Source organism: Rhododendron vialii, chromosome 12a (genome assembly GCF_030253575.1).
Source record: "Rhododendron vialii isolate Sample 1 chromosome 12a, ASM3025357v1".
NCBI classification, from domain to species: Eukaryota; Viridiplantae; Streptophyta; class Magnoliopsida; order Ericales; family Ericaceae; genus Rhododendron; species Rhododendron vialii.
The window spans coordinates 2,905,863-2,926,777 of record NC_080568.1 but is presented as its reverse complement, the minus strand read 5'-3'; the positions used below and the strand labels follow the sequence as shown (position 1 = coordinate 2,926,777).

Here is a 20,915-nt window from a genome sequence, read left to right as displayed (position 1 = left end):
TCATAATGGATTTTTGGCTCTAAGGCCTTTAAATAAGCACCCTAAGAAAGCTATGAAACTAAATAAGGAGTCTTTAGGTTGGGGAGAGGGGATAAGCAAGGGTGATTTCATCCAAATTCCTCCCCTCTACAGCCGGATTAAATTTGGGGAGCCCTAGAGGAGCCCAAAAATTCTACCGGAGAAACCTGAAACACGTGAAAAGGAAGAATGGGTGAAAACTAAGACCTCTCCAATTTTGGTTCCCAAACAACGGCAAAACAGTGATTCCCACCCCATTTACCCCCTCTTATATTTTCCCTATTCTTTTACCTACATCCAAACAGGCCCTAAGTATTTTTTACTTTTAGGTCATTATTTTTGGAACGAATCATTTATCCTGACACGAAGAATCTAAAAAGTAGTATAAAAATGTGGATTGAAGTTGAAAAAAGTTAATATTGGACGCAATATTATAAAAATCGCTAGGCACTAATCGGACGGAGAAGGGGTGCCCAGGCGGCCGACTAGGCATCGATTAGTCGGCTGCCTAATCTAGGCGTTTGACTACCGCCAAACGTCTAGGCGGAGACTAGTCAGCCTAAATAGTCGGCTTTTAGAACACTGACCGAACCATACTTTGTTGGTATTTTTATGGTCTTTAGTGAATCTTTATGCTTTTAGTCATTTTTATTTTTTAGACCCTCTCTGTAAGTCGAATGGTCATTTCAAAAAGTTTAATATGAATTTAAAAAAATTCAGAAAAATACGATATCAATACAACAAATAAAAATTTAGGAACCACATACGAGCTAAAGCTCTTTTTGTTTGAATGTAAAATATTTTACCTATTTTCTGGTGTTTGGTTGTGTAAAAAATGAAGAAATATTTTCTATTAATTGGGTGAAAATGACTTACCTTTAAATTTTCCGTAAGTTATTTTCGAAATGAACCCGCTTCCTTCTACTGCAATTCTCACTACTCGGTTTCCAATATTCTCATATCTCTTCACTGTTTAAGCCTCCCCCCTCTCTCTCTCCCTACTCTATTTTGTCGATTTCTGAAAATATTTTTCAAGTGTCAACCAAACACCGAAAAATAAAAGTTTAAAATTTGCTTTTTAAAAAAATATTTTACATGAAAAACATTTTATATTATAAAACATTTTACATCGAAACAAACGGAGCCTAAAGTTAACTGTCTGGAAATTGGATATTTTAAAATTACATTAAAAAAAAGAAATGATTTTGTCACTCTATTTTTTGTTAACGTCACTCTCCTGTAAGTGTATTTTTACACCAAAAATACACTTGTAGGGGGAGTGACATTAACAAAAAATAGAGTGACAAAATCACCGACTTAAAAAAACCATAACTATTTTTTTTGATCAGCCATAAAAAAAACCATAATTGACACGCCGGCAGTTGTAGTGGGCCAGTAGCACGTATGGCGGTTATGCTTCCTCTATAAAAGAAAAATACGCGCGCCGTTTCAAGTCTTCAGTTGAATTCGAAGAGAACCGTCTCCGTCTCTCTCTCTCCAAAACCCTATTTCTACTAACAGCGCCTTTTTCAATTCAATTCAATCTCAAATCTCTCTCTCTCTCTAAAACAGGTTGACTCTGTTTTCTTGACACCATGGACGTGGAAACCAAAGAGCAAATCGCAGCCGTGGAAATCAAGAAGGAAAATACCACCGACGATCACAACGAATTGCCGGAGCCAACCCGAACTTCCACGCCGGCGAGCGTGATTGACATCAGTAGCACAGACTCGGACTCGGACGACTCGGATGACGACTCGGACGTGGAAGAGATTCTGAGGAAGAGGAGGAAACTTTACGGTTTACTGCCTCTTGGATTCCTCGATCCCATTCGGCCGGAAGAACGGATGATTGTTCAAACTACGCCGGCTGGTGCGAATACTAGTACTGTGCAGTCCAATGCGGCAGTGCAGAGTTGTAGGCAGTTTTGGAAAGCAGGAGACTACGAAGGGGACAGCAACAATGCTGCTGATTTCGCTTCGCATTCTGGTAATAACATGACATTTTGGCCTAAATTTCCGTTCATCTTTTCTAAACTTTTGTTAGATTCAGGTTATAGTTTTTGAATTAATCATCCGTCTCTCAACGGGATGATTCTGAAAAGTGAATATTAAGCAAAAAAGTTCATTGGAAGACGAAAAGAATTTGAAAGAGCTGTCTTTTCTTATTTTTAGTATCGACTTGCGGCTTGTCTGAATTTTTTTCAACTTGGGTACAATTTTTCATGCTTTTTTGATTCAATCTCGTTGAGACGAATGATTGCTGCTAAAAGTTTTGATCAAAAGCTAAACAAAAAACCACTAAAAATAAATAATACCGACTTTTTTAAAGACAACTTAATTTAGGCCTAAGTGTGTATTCGTATGTTTTTAGTCCTTTTTTTGGGTGCAATTTGTTCTCTCCATTGTAATGCCCATTGTTTTTCTTTCAGTTTTTGTTTTGGAGAAATCTACTGTTTGCGAATCAGTACCATACGAACAGTTATGTGAAAGGAATTTTCTTTTTTAATAACCGGATGTCCAGGGTAGCTTGCGCATACCTTGACTAATTCCGGAGCCCTGAAGGTAACAACCGGATATAACTCTCAGTAGCCCCAAAATTAGGAATGTTTGGCCTCCGTGAATATGAAACCTGTGACCTCAAAATATTTATTGCTTTCTTACAATTACCTGGCCAAACCCCTTTGGGGTTTATTAGAGGATTAGGAAGTCACACGCACAACACAAACCCAAGACATTAAAAAATTTAAAATTATATGCGGGAGTACTTTATTAATGGTGACAAGAAATTTAGGAAATTATACACAGAAGTTCTTTAGTACGTATTTTTTATCCGAAAATTGCAAGTTTTTTTTTTTGTAGTGGATTATCTTTGCGCAATGAATATTCACTAACAATGGAAATAATTACTCAACTCTCTCTTCTCACTCTCATTGTGGTTCTCTCTTCTGCTGCACTAAAATACTCCATTTAACTCCGTTTGGTTGCAGTTTTGAGGAAGGTTTTTTGGGTAATAAAAGGAGAGAGATAGAAAGAGAGATGAGAGTAATTGGAGAGCAAATTTATTGGGGACAGTGTGTAGAGAGATGGGTTAGTTCATTCTGAGAAAATTTTCAATGTAACGTTATCGTGTCTATCACATGGTGTGGGATCTATACATACATGAAACTCACATTATGTGAGAAAGTGTTACAAATAACCATTAGTATTGAAGATTTTTTCATTCTAGAGACCCAAAGCGAATACGGTCTTACTCAAAGCTCTCTCTCTTTGATAGCTAGACACCAGGATGCTGTGGCATGAGGCAACGCCTCGTGGGGTGCATGTCAAGGGGAGAGCTTGAAGATTTGGTGCTTATTATGTGAAGATTAATTGGTGATTAATTTGTTGCTTATTATGTGAAGATTTGGTGCTTTAAAATTTTGGATTATTTGTCTTAATGGTCTCGGGTAATTGTGTATATATAGATAGGGCTTTGTTACAGCCATCCATCAATAAGAATTCTCCTCCCTTCTATGTTCCACCAACTAAAGTACTTATTTTTCATCCCTTCTTCTGTGTTTCACCAACTAAAATACGTACTTATGTTTCAAATAAGTACTTATTTTTTGAATTAAAGGTGATGTATTGTAAGAGAATTACTTGTCTCGTAAAGCGGAAATTATGTAAGTACTTCTTTGTACTACAAGAAAAGTCTTATAGTTAAGTGGGTTTGTGGTTTTGTTTTACTATAATTTTCTTTTATGATTTTAGTTTCGAATTCTTGTGATGGAGTTACAAACCGTCATGCATGGAGGAATAGTATGCATTTTTTTGCGTTTTGTATTGTAGCCTTTCTCTTGTTCTTTTTGTTTGTTTTTGGTTTGGTTCCCATGCGCTTATGTATTACTTTTTGCACAAATGGAGTTCAACGCTGGTTAGAGCTTTTCCATTCTTATGGGAGTTTATAGGGCCTTTTTGTTTTGTAGCCTTTTTCGTATAGGGGCGGCATTCCCTTAATACTTTTTTTTGCTAATATTAGTAGATTTAGGAAGGGTTCTTTTCCTTGTTCCTCCTCCTGTTATTGGAAGCATATTTGTTGTTTGTACAGCATGATAGCTCAAATTTGATAACATTGAGAAAGATACTGAACTAGTCTGAGGCTTTGGGAGTGTGAATTTCTTATGCAATTGTTGCGTGTCTTGCTTCCCATCCTTGGAATATGAATTAGTTTTGAATTAAGAAGAGCTTGCATCTCAGCGTCTAATTATCATATGGAGGAACTTTGAGAATTCACGAAGGGAAAACGTTAACTTGGTCTGTAGATCATCGTATTGTTGGATTGTTTTATAACGAAGCAGGATTTTAAGATTTTATCGGTTGGATAATTTGTTAGCACTCGGCGTTGTTAATTATCCTGTTTATTGATTTTGTCCCTTCAGTTGGCATGGATCATGTCAGGGTTCATCCAAGATTTTTACATTCCAATGCTACCAGTCATAAATGGGCCCTTGGAGGTGAACTTTCATGTGAATTTGAACCTTGAACTTGTTTCAAAGAGATGGTTTTCATTGAACGTCAGCCTAATCTTTTCTTTTACCTTTCCAGCTTTTGCGGAGCTTCTAGATAATTCTTTGGACGAGGTATGGCGTTTCCATATGCCTCTTATCCCTTTTCATGAAGGGCATTCACCCTTGTTTTTCTTTTTTTGTATTTTCACCTTTCAACTGTTGACTGTTGCGGTTTAATCAGGTCTGTAATGGAGCTACTTATGTCCATGTTGACGTGCTGATAAACAAGAGAGATAAGAACAAGATGTTGTTGGTCGAAGGTATGTAGCAGTCTTTCGCCCTTTTCTCATGAGTATTTTGCAGTTTTCTTTCTTCTTTATCGTAATTTTTTTGAATATCTCATTGGGCTCGTGAAAATTTATGTTCTATTTTTTCGCTCCTTGTGACCTGAATGGTTTCTTTTTGTAGCTTGAAGTCTCTACCTATACGCTTGCTTAGTTACAGTTAAATTTCTGACTGCAGATAACGGTGGGGGAATGACTCCTGATAAAATGAGACAGTGCATGTCTCTTGGGTATTCCGTAAAAAGCAAAATGGCAAACACTATCGGTCAATGTGAGTTGCTCTGTTCCTTATTTTTCAGACCATTTAGGAGAGAGTACTAGTTTTCTGTCCAATGTACAGAGAATAATGCATGTAGAGAATATTTTTAACGATGATTTTATGGTACTGCACATTTCCCAGATGGAAATGGTTTTAAGACTAGTACAATGAGGCTTGGTGCAGATGTCATTGTATTCTCCCGTTGTCCTGGTGCTGATGAAACAAGGTGTTTACTTATTCACTGTTGGAACTATTTTTCTTTTGTTGTTTTCTACATTAATTAATTCCTTGTGACTGATAAGGAGAACTAAGCTAGACTTTGGGGTTGAATTTAGCTTACATTTCTTTTTACGTGTGAATCTGTGATGAAGTTGACATGCTGGCGAAAAAAATAGATAGAAAGCATGGATACTTAATTGTTTCAATTAATTTCTTGTCCACTCAATTGAGCTTATCCACCGTGTCTCAGAAATTAATCAAAGTATCTTTTATTTGTTCAGCCCAACGCAAAGTATTGGAATGATGTCCTACACATTCTTGAGGAGCACAGGAAAAGAAGATATCGTGGTTCCAATGGTAAGAACTCCTGAATTAGCGGTTGTATTTTATGTGACCATGCTTGCACTTCCATGCTTTAAACTTGTGACTCTAGTACTCTTTTTGCAGTTTTAAGTATCTACCGTCTTTAGACTCTTTACTTAAGGTTTTGATGTCTTGTATTGTATCCAATAATCGTATTTTTCAATGCGTAAAAATAGTGAAGAGATGTATATTTGGGAGCTAGATCATCTTGGTTTAATCCTTTCAAATTGCAAGATGGATTAAAGGTTTCCTTTTTTGATTTGCTAATTGTTTCCATTTTCATTTTGGGTAAAAGGTTGATTATGAGAGAAGTGGACAAGACTGGAACAAGTTGATGCGGTCATCTCCTAATGACTGGAATAGAAACTTAGCTACTATTTTGAAATGGTCACCATACGAAAGTGAAGATGATCTCCTTCAGCAGGTCAGTTGCTATTGTTCATGAACTAATACTTCTAGGATAATAGCTCTTATATGACGGCAATCATTCAAATAGTGTATTGTTAAATGTTGTACCTTGATTTTGTTTTGCTAACTCTGCTTTTTGCCAAAGAAAGAAGTAGACAAATGCGAAGTAAACCAAGCATACTATTTTAGGGGTTAACATTGGGCATTTTCAGTAAATATTTTTACCTAAAGAGCTACAGACTGCGCACTCGAGACATTTGTGTGGTTCTTATACCCTCAGTTGAAGTTTGTACGGTTTCCCTCTTTACCGTTTGAGATAGTCTTTTGTCATGTTATATATTCGCTCTGCGGCATCTCCCTCTCTTTACCCTATGTTCTTGTTCTCTCCCTTTGGAATGTCAATTGACGTTATTGCGCGTGGAAATTTGTAGTTCAACCAATTAAAGGATAGAGGTACACGCATTATAATATACAATCTTTGGGAGGATGATGAAGGACAGCTGGAACTTGACTTTGACGTGGATCCAAGTGTATGCCTTTGGTGCCCTTGAATTCAGTTTCTGCTTTTATCATCTTTATGCGGTATCATTTGATGGCAGTGATTATTCTTTCTTTCTTATGACATGACAGGACATTCAAATTAGAGGGGTGAATCGGGATGAAAAGAAGATAGAGATGGCAAAAGATTATCCCAACTCCAAGCATTTTTTAACCTATCGGCATTCCTTGAGGGTATATTGTGTTCTTATTACTAGGTTTCAACATGAGTAGTGTTTGGGGGATATGTGCTGTTCCGGTTCTTGTTCTTGTTCGTATTGTGCTTCTCTTAAAACATCCTTGTTACTGATAGTTTTGAAACTGTTAAATTTCTGCAATAACTAGACTAAATCGTATGTTTGAACTGTTTTCTACCCATTGGTCATTCCTTTTTTGGTCTACATGGGTTGGGTTTAGGCATCTAGCTTGTCTGGTATTCCTTGTCAATAAAACTTACTCTTGAAATCATTCTGGCGAAAGATGATTCATTTTAAAGGCATCTTATTATTTATCCTTTATGTTCTCACTGACAGTAAATTCTAAATAGTACATCTTTGTCATTCAGCTGGACTACACTGTGAGTAGAGATGTTAATAAAGTGTAAAACACAGGCTGGTTGCCATGCTAACATGGCTAAGAACTAAGTGCAGTAAAGTCGACTTTTAGTGGTAAAAAATCTAGGCTGGCCCTTTTGGCATTGCCTGACTGACAAGACAGCTACTGCTCTTTGTGTTCGTTTATATTCTTGCCAGCAGCCAAAGGAAATATCTTGAGCACAGACTCTAGAATCCTCACACGTATGGACATCTGTATGAGTGTATGACATGTATGCAAGCTTGTATATCCTATGGAAGTACTAGTTAATCTGCGCGGCATGGACAATCGTTATTCTTAGGAGATTAAGTTAAAAATATCAGGTTTTCCGCATATCTTTTGAATAACACTTCGCTGTTGCTTGCTTTTCAGAGTTATGCGTCAATTCTGTATCTGAGAATTCCACCTGGCTTCCGGATTATTCTGCGGGGAAAAGATATTGATCATCATAATTTGGTTAATGATTTGATGTTTACTAAGGCGATTACATATAGACCAGTGGCCATCGCTGATGGGATGCCAAAGGATCCAAATGTAATGCATTTAACACCCGAGCTTTGTACAGATGCCTAATTTCGATATATCATAGATGGCTGATTCTTGATCTGCTATTTTCACAGACGTTTGCTGTTGTGACTCTTGGGTTTGTAAAAGATGCGAAGTATCATATTGATATCCAAGGGTTCAATGTTTATCATAAGAATCGACTAATTAAGGTAAATTTTATTGGGTTCTTAGCTTTTAAGTAATTTTTTGTGCTTTCCATCCATTTGTCCCACGGGTTCTCCATTTTATCATATCTAGTTCATTATTTGCTGTTGATCGATTGTATATGCACTGGAAAACAGTATTACCATGAAGCTAATTGCTTTAAAATATGTGCATGTTATTATAACTGTGGATTCTCCCTTGATGTACATGATAACCTGAAACTGTTGCTTTTTCAGCCATTTTGGAGGGTCTGGAATGCTGCTGGAAGTGATGGCCGTGGGGTTATAGGTATTGTTTCCTGCATTGTGATGAATAACTCATAAAGATTTTCAGCATTTCGACGACTCTCTTGTGCAATTTGACTAACCAGTTTCATTTTTCTACTCTGGTCATGAGCTAGGTGTTTTGGAAGCCAATTTTGTTGAGCCAGCTCATGATAAACAGGGGTTTGAGCGCACAAAGGCACTGGCCAGACTTGAGGCAAGATTAGTTGTGATACAGAAAAGCTACTGGTTTGTTAGTTCTCCTCTATCTCAATGTTTTAGGATTCTGTACTTTGATACATGTTTCAATCATCAACAAATGCTGTTTTCTTAGGTCTACAAACTGCCATGAAATTGGTTATGCTAGGCGACGACATTCAAACAAGTCTGTTTCTCCAGATAGAGATTACACACCTTCGGATAAAGGAAAATCGTCGGCACTTCCATATTCAAATGGGCACCTTCACAGTGATGGTGGATCTGCGACCAAAAGGAAAAGGGAATACATTTACAGTGATAGTAGATCTAAACTGAAGGAGACTTCTGATTTTGTAAGTCAGGAATGTATGCCAAGTGGGAGACCTGATTGCATTGATGGGCATCCACATTCCAGGGTAAATTAATTGGTTTATTACTGTAGCGATCGGTCAATGAGGAGAAACTCAAACTCAAATTAGTCTATTATTATGAGATTACATATTATTTTAACTTTCCATGAACCATATGTTCGACAAACTTGGTCATAAAATCTGGAGCACACGATTTTCTTTCAATTATGCAAAAATAGTTGAACGGTAAAGACATTTAGTTACTATCATGAAATGCCAGAAGGCCTCTCATTGATGTTTGGCCTCATGTCCCGAAAGGGTCGGGTCGCTCCCTGGCTGCCTCAAAGTTGTATAATTTATTTGGTTGGAAAGTTGTTAATTTGAATGTTTGTTTTTCCCTTTGAAACAGGTTGATAACATCATCAGAGACGAACATGCATCCACCAGCTTCAATGCAAGGAGTATTGTCAAGTTGGAAGGAGAGAATCGTGTACTGAGTGGAAGGTAGATCCAAGAAATTTTCAAGAATCTCAGCTTAACATGATGCTTGTTGCTTTCTCATACTGCATCCTCATGGTGAAATGTTCTTATTTTTTGTTTTTTAGATTGGAGCAAGCGGGTGGAGTAATTGTAATAGATCTGTCACGTGATCTACAATTCGAGAGAGACAGGTGCAAATCACTAGAAACTAAAGTAAGGCCAAGTTCTTTCCTCTTTTCTTTACACGTTTTGATTGAAGGATTTCAGCGATGCTTAAACCACGAATGTTACCAATAGCTGCAATTGAGTCATGATCCTTGAATGGGTTCCAATTGCCTTAAGCTACTTGGTAATGGATAAAAGTAAAAATTCTAACACTGTAAGCAAGAAAAGTAAAAGCATGAAATAGCTTGGAGCTCCAATTTTGTAATCTTTTTTTTTTTTGAATAACGTGAAGCTTCTTTCCAATCAGTTGCAGGAGGCACAACGGGAGATAGAAAAAATGGATAAAGAACAAGAATCTTTGATTGAAATATTCGCGGAAGAAAGGAGCCGGCGAGACGCTGAGGAGGATATTTTGAGGAACCGGTTGAAGGTCGGGGAAATTTTCCTTTCTTCTTTTTGTTTATCGTTTCTCATTTCTCCTCCTTTTGTTCTGTTTTTCTGAGAGAGACTTGTTTGTTGTAGGATGCATCTAATACCATCCAAGATTTGCTTGAGAAGGTGAAGGCGCTTGAGAGCAGGAGGGTCTTAAGTTGCAAAACTGAACACTGAAATGCATAAAGCTACGGAGTAAATTATCGACTGCACATGAATAGATTTAGAACTGTCATCTGAGCCCATTCATTTTCCCTTTCCTTTTAAGGGGTATGTGCATTTTCGAATCACCCTGAAAGGTTAAAAAGAGGAATACAAAGAAAATGAAGCCTGAGAGATGTAGGAGTTTCTCCCTTGTTTGTTAACATCTTGATACAGAAACTATATGAAAAATTCCATTTTGCTGGGAACTACGTGTGTCTCTGTTTGAAATATCAGTTGTTTTGGACCTCAAAATGCTGTTGAAGATCTTCAGGTCAATGTTACATAAATTTTGTACTAGGGTTGTTTTTTTGGAGTTTCTAAGCTGACCCGGGCTTAATTCTAATGGTCTAACAAGGTAATATTTTCACATTATTTGGGCTGCTCCACTGTTGGACTCGCTGGTAATGCAACTGGACTACTGGAGCGATAGCGAGAGGATTATCAATATTACAACCTCGACATATTTTATATCCTACTGGGATAAGTTGTTCAACGAGTAAGTTGATGCCAACACAGGAAACAAATGATTACGGGATTTATAAGCGCCGGGTAGCTAAGTTGGTATGGAAAAACTGCTGCACCACAGGAAATCCTTCTCTAGATTGACCCGGGCATCAAAGTTACAGAAACACTGTTGACAAGGTAATATTTTCACAGCATGTGGGCCGCCCCAGAGTTGGACTCGCTTGTAATCTACAATGAGAGGATTAGAAATTACATCCTCCACATATTATATATCCTATTGGGATAAGTTGTTCAACAAGTACGTTGCTAGCATGCCAATAAAACAAACGACCTATTTTGTTCAATGCGTAAGTTGCTAGCATGCCAACAAAGGAAACGACCTATTACGTGATTTATAAACCAATCTTAGTTCGGCCAATCAAATAGAGTTGATCAAATGGAATGATTTGGTACGAGTAGCTGTACTAGACAACACAAGAAATCGAATCATTGTAAGCATATTATTCTTGTATACAATCTCACAGACTTCTGTAATACTTCAGTTCCCAAGAAACACAATCTACTAGCTATTTTCAAGTTCATTTACTACATACATAGTCTATCTAACTTTGAATGGTGTATATCACACTAATTGCATCAACATGAAGGAAGCAAAACCAATTTCTCATGGCTAAGGGCTATTAGGAGGGGTTGGGGGAGCAAAAGGTATCCAAGTTCTGGGGTCTATTGAATTAAATGCATGAGGTGGTTGGGGAGGGGCGAGGAAAGGGAAATTAGGTCTTGGCCAAGTTCTTGGGTCTCCCCAATTAAATGGAGGAGATGGGGGTAAGGGGATACTAGGGGGAAAGGGAGGGAGAGGAGGGAATGGAAAGGGCAGTGATGGGGGCCTTGGAATTGTTGGAGGAGGAGGAGGGAAGGGCAAAAATGGAAAAGGAGGCAAAGGTGGGAGGGGTGGTAGCTGAGGTAAAGGTGGTAGTTGGGGTAAAGGAGGGGAGGGAGGGAATGGGAAGGGCAGTGATGGGGGCCTTGGAGGAGGTGGATGAAAGGGCAGAAATGGAAAATGTGGCAAAGGTGGGAGGGGTGGTAAAGGTGGCAGTTGGGGTAGAGGAGGGAAAGTGAATGGGAATGGGAATGGAAAAGGCAAATATGGAAGAGGTGGTAATTGGGGTAAAGGTGGCAATTGGGGTAAAGGTGGTAGTTGGGGTAAAGGAGGCCAAGGGAAAACATAGGGTGGGAAAAAAGGGAAAAAAGTCTTGGAAGAATTGAAATCACTTGGGATTTTCAATTCCTCTGTCGACAGTGTTTTCTCACAGAAGGAGGTGTTCTTCTCAGGTGGCCTGTAACTCAAGGCACTTAAGCTGTAGATACAGAGATTTGCCTGTCTTGATTTGACTGTGATTTGGTTACTTGTGGCCTTCATACTTGGAACATTGCAGGTTGATGAAGAGGGGTTGCCCTGAATCAAGCTTGATTCACAGAATGACTGAATTGCTGGGCCTTCCACACAGTCAACCCCTTCAACTGATGGTATATCCAATTTGTACACTCCATACCTGTTTGTGGTTCTGTTGACTGAGAATGTGATTTGCTCTGTGGTTTTTGGTGAATTTGCTTTGAACTTGCATTGTACGTGAACATCCACACCTAATCAGCAAAAATACAGAATCAAAATTACCAAAAACCGGTCCTGCTTGGTACTTGTTCGTTGTCTTCATGTTTCGCATCTCTTGTTTTTAAGAAACAGGAACAAAAACGGTTTCAAGACAATTAATGAGTTCATGTGGTTTCCATCTTGTGTGAAAGCACTTTTCGAGTACTGTAGTTTTTGTGTGTCTTGGAAAAGCGGGTGGTTATGACAAAATTGCAGAAAATTATTTCCGAAAACAGTTCACCAAACAATTTCTCAGTAAGACTAATACTACATGACCTGGTTATCACATCTTAGTGACATCTTATGAAGCACCTTATATGCATTCACCGTATGTGCTATGTATGATGCACCCGATGATGTGGTTGGTGCTGTGTAGGGTGGCACTAAAATGCTGTACACAGATACAGTCACGATAGCATTGCTATTTTTTCGAGAATTGAAAACAAAAAAACAAGAAACGAAAACAATACGAAACAGGCAGACATGGCATTTGAGTTAGAGTACACATTACCAGGCAAGAAGTAGCTCTGTCTTGAGAATGTGTTTTCAAAGCATGTATCACAGTACACAGCACCCACTATGGTGAGATGGGAGTCGGTTTTCGGGGGTTGAGCCGCCAGAAGAATTGGGTGAGTAACCGAAGATAAAACAACAAAGAACAGATAAACTGGATTCATTGAAGCAGGGAAGAGAAACTTCTGCAGAAAAGAAGCATCTATGCTCTGCCTAGAGCCTAATATTAATTGGTCTTATCTTTATGGGAAATGTGGTATATGAGCGTTGTTATATATCACAGAACTTTGGTTTTGTATACATATAATGAGGCCCGTGACTGGTTTGGTGTTAGGACCAACTGTAATCAGTGAATGTCTTCCTCATTCAATACAAACAAAGACATGTGAAGATCTCCTTTTTGCAGCAGATTGTGAGAAGTCTAGAGAGAGAGAGAGAGAGAGAGATTCACGGGTGGAGGGGATTGATTATGAGGCTGTGTGATGTCCTTGACGTGGGAAAAGATGGCCCAAAGGGTATTTGGAATGGAGGGTTGGAATTTTGTTGATGTTATTGGCTATTGGTTTGTCATGCTTTCACAGTCAGTTGTGTCCCTTTCTTTCTTACAGTGGATTCATTCCCCTGAATGTTATGAATGAAGTGCTGCTGTCAATTTTTACCAACTAACCTCAACACTAATATTGATGTTATACAATGGTGGGGAACTTATTATTGGTGTTCTCCAAGGATGGGTCGTGCTATCGAAGCCCTCTGGAACTTTGTCCTTTTGCGAAGCCCAACGGTGCCCTCTCGACTCGAACTTTGTCCTTCTTCAAAGCCCAACTGTGTTCCTCTAGTCCTTGGTGGGACGGTAGATGCTATGACTTTATGGTCCTTTACTTACGGGCTCTACTGTGGGTCTGGAGTGTCTAAGGTCATGCCCAGGAAAGGACTGCTACGTCTAGTTGCTACCTCCTCCACTCTTTTTGCTTAGCAAAATTTACTATAATTTTGAACATTGTAAGAATGGATTTTATAATCTTTCGACCACAGGTACAACCGTCTTACCTACGCTATTTTGTTCACTCACTTTTAAGTGGGTGAATATTATCCACTCTTGTATACTAGTTTAAAAAATGAGTTGCAATGGAGTAAATTTTATACAAAACAAGTAGACCCCAATTTTCTACACTACGTAATGCACACTTAAAAGGAAGATGAACAAAATCACAACCCGTCTTACGTCTAATTTATCTCATTATGTTTTCCTCATGAATCTAAACTTATAGATTTTGCGGATAAAAAAAAAAAAAAAAACTTATAGATTTTCCTTTTCTTTAATGGTCGCAATAATAGAGTAATATGTGATCCTCAAAATACCTTCAGCTGTTCAGCATGTGATACAGATATTTTGATGTAGTACTACTGTCCTAGTCTTTAAAGTGGGGTAGTCCAAACAAAATGGACCCATTCAAATAAAATGTCCAAGGTTCACCCAGAGTACAATGTCCCCACCTCAAACTAGGCAGGACAGCACTCGTTCAATGGTTCAATACCAATTACCAAGGGTGATCATCGGACCTAGCCTGCCAGGCCGAACAGGCTTTTCTGATAAGCCCGACAGGCTTGACTGGGGTTAGACCGATTAAGTCGGCCCTACCCAACAGCCTGGCGAGCTAGGGCTGTTACTCAAAACCGAAAAATTGATCGAAACCGAAAAAATCGGATCGGACCGAATTTTTTAAACCGGTTGAATAATTTCTATCCGGTTTCGGTTTATAAAATTTTATAAACCTGAAAAATAATTTCGATCCGGTTTATGTGTTTTAAAAACCGGTTGAAACCGGAACCGGTTATATGTATATATAATACATACATATATATATATATATATATATATAAAAACATAGGGGAGGAGTTGAATTATGGGTTTTTGGTTGATATTTTGTGGTGTATATTGGTCTAATAAATATATTTATTAGATAAAAACTATTTTTATGGGCTTAATTATGTTTTTATGGATTTTTTTTTTATGTATTGAGCTTAAAATTGATCCATAGGGGAGGAGTTGAATTATGGGTTTTTGGTTGATATTTTGTGGTGTATATTGGTCTAATAAATATATTTATTAGATAAAAACTATTTTTATGGGCTTAATTATGTTTTTATGGATTTTTTTTTTTATGTATTGAGCTTAAAATTGATCCTTTTTTGTTGGGCCAAAAAAAAAGGGTTGAATTATAGATTTTTGGTTGATATTTTATGAGTTGAATTGTGAATTTTTTGATGTGTTGAGCAAAAAATATGGCCCATGAATGAAAATCGGATAAACCGGATCGAAACCGGTTGAGCCGGTCGAAACCGGACCGGTTTTATCTCAACCGGTTCCGATTTCTAAAAATCTCAAACCGGATATCCGGTTTCGACCGAAAAATACACTCAAACCGGTCGAAATCAGACCGGTATCACCCCTATGGCAAGCTGCTGGATATGCCGGTGGGGGCCGTGGCCTCGTATTGCCCACTTCAGTTGCCACACTCCCCCCCACGACCCAAAAAGAGACGCATAGGATCACACAGCTTTGCGTTTGATGTCGAAGGATTGCCCCAAGATCGCTGAATAACGTCTTCTTTATTTCCATGGCCACTTTTGGTTTTTGAAAAGTTCGGAATAGTTCGAATTCAGAACAATAAGCCACAATGTCAGTAGAATGGTTCCTGTGATAAAAGAAGAAGAAGAGATGGTGGTTCTTGTGCATAAAACTGTGCATAGCTCTACATTTCCATTGACATCTACACAAAGCAAATATTGTGCACCAAAATTTCCTGTATTATTACACCGTCAAAATTGCGTAAAAAATTAAATAAATTATACAAGAAATGAAGATCTCAAAATCAAATGTAGCATACAAAAACACCACCACCACCACAACCTTTCTTTTTCTTTTCTTTTTCATCAAATCAAAATTGAAAAACTATTATGTTCTCCTCCTACCCATAGAATTAGGATTCCCATCAAAAAGTCCCTCAATCATCAACTCAATATCATCACTCTGGTACTTAATATACTTCTCCGATTGCTTACCCGACTCCAAATACTGCCTAAATCTCCCCAGGAACGACCGGTACGCAGGGATCACCACCGCCGATATGGACACCCTCAGCTCCGACTGCAACTGGTCGTCGTTCACCACCCATGTGCTCTGCGTCTTGTGTATCTCCTCGAACAACGTGTTGAAGTTCTTGAACTTCTCCTTCACCACCGGCTTGTACACCTTCCCGTTCACTTGGCACCCATCGTGCCCAATGCATTGCAGCAGTCTCCCCCAAGTCTCCCTTTGGTAGTTCTTATGGTACTGCCTCACCGCAGTGGATCTCATCCTGTACCACGTGTCCCCCACCGATTGGAGGATTTCGGTGGACCCTTTGATTTTCTGATTTATGTAACGACCATTATTCATCAGGAATATGTAACGCAACGAGGGATCCCTGTATAATCTTGATTTTGCCTCCAGATTTTCGTCTAATAACTCCACAACGGTTATCAGCTGCATCGAAAACGGCGACGTTGACTTGTCGAGATTGTGGGTTTTATCGGATTTGGTGGTCGAAGATAGCGATCCTGCGAGAACGTGATTGGTCTGGAAGATCTGCTCTAGGGTGTCTTTGTATTCGCCGGCGTACTTTAGATAGTTCATGACGTAACGGGTGAGGGGGTGGATTGCGCCGCCCGGGACGGGCGTTTTCGCCGCGTCCCCCTTGATCGAGTTTTCCAAGTCGCAGAATATGTACACAGCGGCCTCCCCGATCCGGTCTCCGGCGGCGGAGATCTCTGACCTCAATTCGCCGCCGGATTCCTCCGAGGCTCCGTCTTCGATGGACGGAACCAGATCGCGGAGGGCCTCGTACATGTCGAGGTACTTGAACAGCTTCTCCGCCGACCGCCGCGTCAGAACGACGGCGTCGACGAAGTTGAGGAGCTGGATTATGATAGCTCGAGCGAGGTTGCTGAAGAAGCCGATGGAGATTGCTCGATTCTGAGAGAAAACGATGTCGCAGAGGCTCCGTTCGCCGGGGAAGAGGACCGTGGAGCAACGTTTAACGGCACTTATCCACCTCGAGATGTCTCCTTCCAACGCTTCCCACTGCATTCTCTGGATCTCTTCGATCGTGACCCAATTGAATTCGGTACATCTCAACGCTTCGGAGAACGCGTTTCGCCTCGCTATGCTGTACACCTGACAAAAAAAATAAATAGACGCAGAATTTCAACATTGGGCGAACTATTCATTGGAATTATAAGAAAATATAGTCATACATAGTTGTAGATACATTCATATCCATTATAAACAGTACGATCCCCCTTCGGATTGAGTGATTTCGTGAAGGAAGAACAAGTTATGATTTCGCGCCAAAACAAAATAAACCTTGCGTTATACACATTCCTCAATGACAAGCGATGAGGTTCTCCTTTTTATTCCATTTCTTTTCTCTCACCAAATTCTACAATTGAAAAGGGTTATTAGGTTTTTACAAAGAATATTAGGTCGACGAACTAATATAATTCTAATTTTAACATTTTAAGAAATAACTAATGATTGTAAGTAAATTTCAAAAAAGGAATTTTTTTTTAAAGTTTTAAAGAAAAAAACTACTACGATTCTAAAGAAATTTTGAACTTTGAATAGAGCGAATCCGCCCCTCTGTCCGTCCTCGCACCTGGCAGCACTCCGTCTCGTACCCAGCCGAAACCATCGCCCCCGCGATCCTGCCCATCCTCGCCACCGCCTCCGCCGAATACCCTGGAAACTCTGGCTCTCCTTTATTCGGCTCCGCTTCGTGCAAAGTACATCGATCCGATTCCTCCTTCATCGTATCCTCCTCCGTCGGTCCTTCCAGCAGACCTCGAAATTCCTCCTCCAAGAACAACATCGCTCGCTGCAGCACCACGCTCATCCGATCCAGCGACGTCGTTTTGACGGCCCCCGCCTCGAAGTCTCCGAACGCGCTGGTCAGCTTGAACACGCGCAGAACAGACTCCAGAAAGCGCGCGTCCTCCTCCTCTGTTTTGCCGAACTTGTTCCCGCCGTCCGCCGAGTAATACTTCACGATCTTCGACTCGATGATCTTCGAAAACGTCTCGACGGCCTCGTTCGGCACGTCGGGCGGACTCGATTTCCGATCGATAGAAGACAACGTGGACGTGAATTGGTCGATGGACAGGGAGATCTCGTCGGCGTCGCGATCGTCGACCGGCTCGACGGTCTCCCGCCAGGCGGTATCGGCGTAGGAGGCATCGGAGACGTCGGAGGTTTTAGGGCTGATGGCGACCTCGCTCTTTCTGCGAGCGTGGCGGCCGATGAAGCTGCCGGATTTCTCAGGATGGTACGTCTTCTCCATTCTTCGCAATCAAATGCGTCTTTGTTCCGCGGAATTTATTCGGTTTTCGATTTCTTTGAAATTCTTTTGGGATTGGAAAAGAGAACGGGGATGGAATCGGAGGATTAGAAGCTGGAAATGCATCGTTGTTTTGCGATTGGATTTGGTTTGGTTTTCATTGATTTGGAAATGGTCGTTTCTGTTTTCGGAAACGTAGGCCGTATATTTTTGTTGGTGGTAGTTGACCGTTGGCCAGGTGGTTATTAGAGTTTGTGCTTCTTCAACTTTTTTAAAAATATATATATTTCACACTCTAAAGCTGCGTTCTTGTAAATTTATTTGTTCGGAACTTATTTCGATATTTTTACTTTTTGACACTTTTCGTTTAATTTTTGGGGTTAATCTTTTTTCTCGACAAGACGAATTGAAAAAACATAAAAATATGGACCAATATTGAAAAAAAATCATACAAGGCGACACCTTAAACAAAAAAGATAGCTGTTTGTACTTTTTTCGTCTATACTAAACCTTTTTTTTTTTGCTTTTGTTCATAATTTTTTATTTTTCAGACTCCTCTCGTCGAGACAGTTGACTAATAAAAAAAATAACGCAAATGTAAAAATAATTCAAAAAAGACGAACAAAACACATTACACGAAGACAACAAATAAGTTTACAAGAACTCACCCTAAATGTTTGTAATGTGGCAGACACTGAATTTATGTCTAGCAGGGGTCCAAATCACGTGTACTCTTATATTGATAATAAAAAATATATTTTTACAAGTATATGTTGGTACTCGCCAGATATGAAGAATGGCCGATATTATGTGTATGTACACAGCCACCGCTTAGTTTTATATGTGCAACCTAAAAAAGATTGATAACTTGAAATTTTGGGAATATTTACTCCCCACATAGAAATTTTAAGAAAAAATTTTCACTCAAAGAATTTGCAAGGGTTAATCCCATAGAAGTTTTTCTAATTAACTTAAAAATTAGTACAATACGCGAGATAATTTCGAGTTGTGCAGGGGCCTGGGTCCCCTTGCACACCCTTGGGGCCTCCCCTGACATGACGTGTTTGGACTAGTTTACATTGATTAATTTTTACTACTAGAAGATCAAATTTTATTTCTTTATCGTCCAATGGTGGGGGTTTGATTATCCAATAAGAGGTGATAGGACTTAGGGTGTTTGGATTATCCAATAAAAGGTGATAGCAGGATGTTTGGATCCTGCGATGTAGTAGAAAACAAGGAAGGAGCAAAACCTAAGTCCTATATATGCTAGTATGCTTTACTAATTTAGTTATTAAAATAAACTTTATTACCTCATATATTAGGATTATGGAAAATAAGATTTGCAAACCCACCACAAGACAAACTTGAAAGCATATTTTTAAAAAAATAGACATGTTAAAAAACTACTAACATAATTGTGTTAGGTTTAGGGTTTTCTTCGAACACAATGGTCAATGAAACTGTCGAATTTGTCATTTGATGTTTTGAAAAAAAATACAAAAAGAGTAGTGGGGAAAGGGGAAGGTATTCCCCATATTTGAGGGACTAATAGAGGAAATGGAGGTCATGCAATTTACTGGCGGGACCTATCTGATTAGGTCCGATCAGTGATTAAAAAATCGCGCCCAGGCGATCGCCTAAGCGAGGCGAGCGATGAGGCGAGGTTGGGTCACCTTGCAGTTGTGAGGCGAGGCGAGAATGGAAGAGGCGACTGCCTAATAGGCGAACAAAAAAGGTCGCCTAGGTGTCGTCCAGTCACAAACAAAATATAAGGGCAAAATAAGACTCTTACACACACACACCTGATCGATCAAAGCCGCCTCTCACTCCTGGGCGATCCGAAGCTCTCTCTCGGTCTCTCCTCTGCGATCAACATCAACATCGAAGCCCTCTCTCTCGACTCTCCTCTCGATTGTCCACGTCTGACGACTCCGTCACTCCGGTAATCTCTCTACTCTCTCTCTCTCTCTCTCTCTCTGCTGACAATCTCTTCTGACGATCGATCTCTCCCTCTCCAGGTCGGGTCGATCCTCGGTACCAACCAGCCCATCATTAAATGGACCTTGGGCTTGAACCTGGGCTGCCCAGCAAGTAGACCGTTCGGCACGGCCCACCACTGCTCGGCCCGTCTCACTTGTCCAATGGGTTTCACCTGTCTGCTTGGCTCCTTAGCCGGGTTCGGCCAAATAGGGCATCGGGCTCGGCCCACAACCTAAGTCAGGTTTGGCCCACCACACTATATACTATGCAATTTGCTCTCAAAGAACTTGAAGTTTTGCTGCAAATGCATATACAAAAAGGAATGATAATGTGAGATAAAAAAGCCCAATATGAGTGGCATACACTGTAATGCCCCAAGTAGACTAATGACCCAGCAAATGCATATACAAAAAGGAATGATAATGTGAGATAAAAAAGCCCAATATGAGTGGCATACACTGTAATGCCCCAAGTAGACTAATGACCCAGGAATTTATTGGAGCCTAATAACATGGGCCAAAATGGTTAAGTCCAAGTATTACATAGCTCATACATTCCACTTGTAGCTTTCATACCCACCCAATGTTGGATGAGTGGCCAGTGTTACCCATACTATTACATGAACCTTGTATTCCATTTTTAACTTACAGATTGCTACATTAGAGTAAGACGGATACCACAAATTTGTGGCTTTATTGACATGCACAGAATCAAGGAAAATAAATTTACAACCTTTTCCATGAAGGTCCAGTTATGTCAGTGAAATAATCCAAATATAAACTAAAGAAATCCATTGTTGAACCCCACCAAGCAGTAACCTTTCAGTGATGTATCGTGAATATAAATAACCAAGTCACGGTCTTTCAGAGCTTAAGCTTTTCGATGAGAAAATTG

At 39.6% G+C, this 20,915-nt stretch overlaps 3 protein-coding genes across 5 annotated transcripts; 1 reads left to right on the top strand and 2 right to left on the bottom strand.

Moving 5' to 3' along the window:
* Positions 1-1,482: 1,482 nt before the first annotated feature.
* On the top strand, positions 1,483-10,286 carry LOC131311401 (protein MICRORCHIDIA 7-like). Of its 2 annotated transcripts, none has more exons than XM_058338846.1 (19): positions 1,483-2,007; positions 4,439-4,513; positions 4,605-4,639; positions 4,749-4,827; positions 5,030-5,122; positions 5,252-5,336; positions 5,611-5,686; positions 5,988-6,116; positions 6,532-6,630; positions 6,731-6,832; positions 7,604-7,765; positions 7,852-7,947; positions 8,179-8,230; positions 8,343-8,454; positions 8,540-8,819; positions 9,163-9,257; positions 9,359-9,446; positions 9,691-9,828; positions 9,921-10,286. In XM_058338846.1, exons 1-19 carry the CDS (start codon positions 1,614-1,616, stop codon positions 10,005-10,007), a joined length of 2,277 nt encoding a protein of 758 aa, XP_058194829.1. In that variant the 5' UTR covers positions 1,483-1,613; the 3' UTR covers positions 10,008-10,286. The 2 variants fall into 2 exon arrangements, with proteins under 2 accessions (XP_058194829.1, XP_058194830.1); XM_058338847.1 differs by having other exon boundaries at positions 1,484-2,007; positions 9,706-9,828.
* A 691-nt stretch (positions 10,287-10,977) lies between these two features.
* Positions 10,978-13,065, bottom strand: LOC131311402 (leucine-rich repeat extensin-like protein 3). 2 transcript variants are annotated; one of them, XM_058338849.1, is made up of 3 exons: positions 12,662-13,065; positions 11,571-12,143; positions 10,978-11,441 (listed from the first exon to the last, which is right to left on the bottom strand). In XM_058338849.1, the coding sequence occupies exons 1-3, from the start codon at positions 12,825-12,827 to the stop codon at positions 11,170-11,172; spliced, it is 1,011 nt and encodes a 336-aa protein (XP_058194832.1). In that variant the 5' UTR covers positions 12,828-13,065; the 3' UTR covers positions 10,978-11,169. The 2 variants fall into 2 exon arrangements, with proteins under 2 accessions (XP_058194832.1, XP_058194831.1); XM_058338848.1 differs by having other exon boundaries at positions 10,978-12,143.
* Positions 13,066-15,453: 2,388 nt separating this feature from the next.
* Positions 15,454-18,287, bottom strand: LOC131311720 (exocyst complex component EXO70B1). Its single transcript, XM_058339278.1, has 2 exons — positions 17,361-18,287; positions 15,454-16,879 (listed from the first exon to the last, which is right to left on the bottom strand). The coding sequence occupies exons 1-2, from the start codon at positions 18,039-18,041 to the stop codon at positions 15,620-15,622; spliced, it is 1,941 nt and encodes a 646-aa protein (XP_058195261.1). The 5' UTR covers positions 18,042-18,287; the 3' UTR covers positions 15,454-15,619.
* Between the last annotated feature and the right edge of the window lie 2,628 nt (positions 18,288-20,915).

Excerpts from the sequence above, each read along its gene's own strand:
- LOC131311720 (XM_058339278.1), bottom strand. The coding sequence starts at position 18,041 with ATGGAGAAGACGTACCATCCTGAGAAATCCGGCAGCTTCATCGGCCGC. Across the intron at positions 16,880-17,360 it reads ACGAGACGGAGTGCTGCCAG|GTGTACAGCATAGCGAGGCG; the intron begins GTGCGAGGACGG and ends TTTTTTTGTCAG.
- LOC131311401 (XM_058338846.1), top strand. The coding sequence starts at position 1,614 with ATGGACGTGGAAACCAAAGAGCAAATCGCAGCCGTGGAAATCAAGAAG. Across the intron at positions 7,766-7,851 it reads GGATGCCAAAGGATCCAAAT|ACGTTTGCTGTTGTGACTCT; the intron begins GTAATGCATTTA and ends CTATTTTCACAG. Across the intron at positions 9,258-9,358 it reads AATCGTGTACTGAGTGGAAG|ATTGGAGCAAGCGGGTGGAG; the intron begins GTAGATCCAAGA and ends TTTGTTTTTTAG.
- LOC131311402 (XM_058338848.1), bottom strand. The coding sequence starts at position 12,827 with ATGAATCCAGTTTATCTGTTCTTTGTTGTTTTATCTTCGGTTACTCAC. Across the intron at positions 12,144-12,661 it reads ACAGAGCTACTTCTTGCCTG|GTGTGGATGTTCACGTACAA; the intron begins GTAATGTGTACT and ends TTTGCTGATTAG.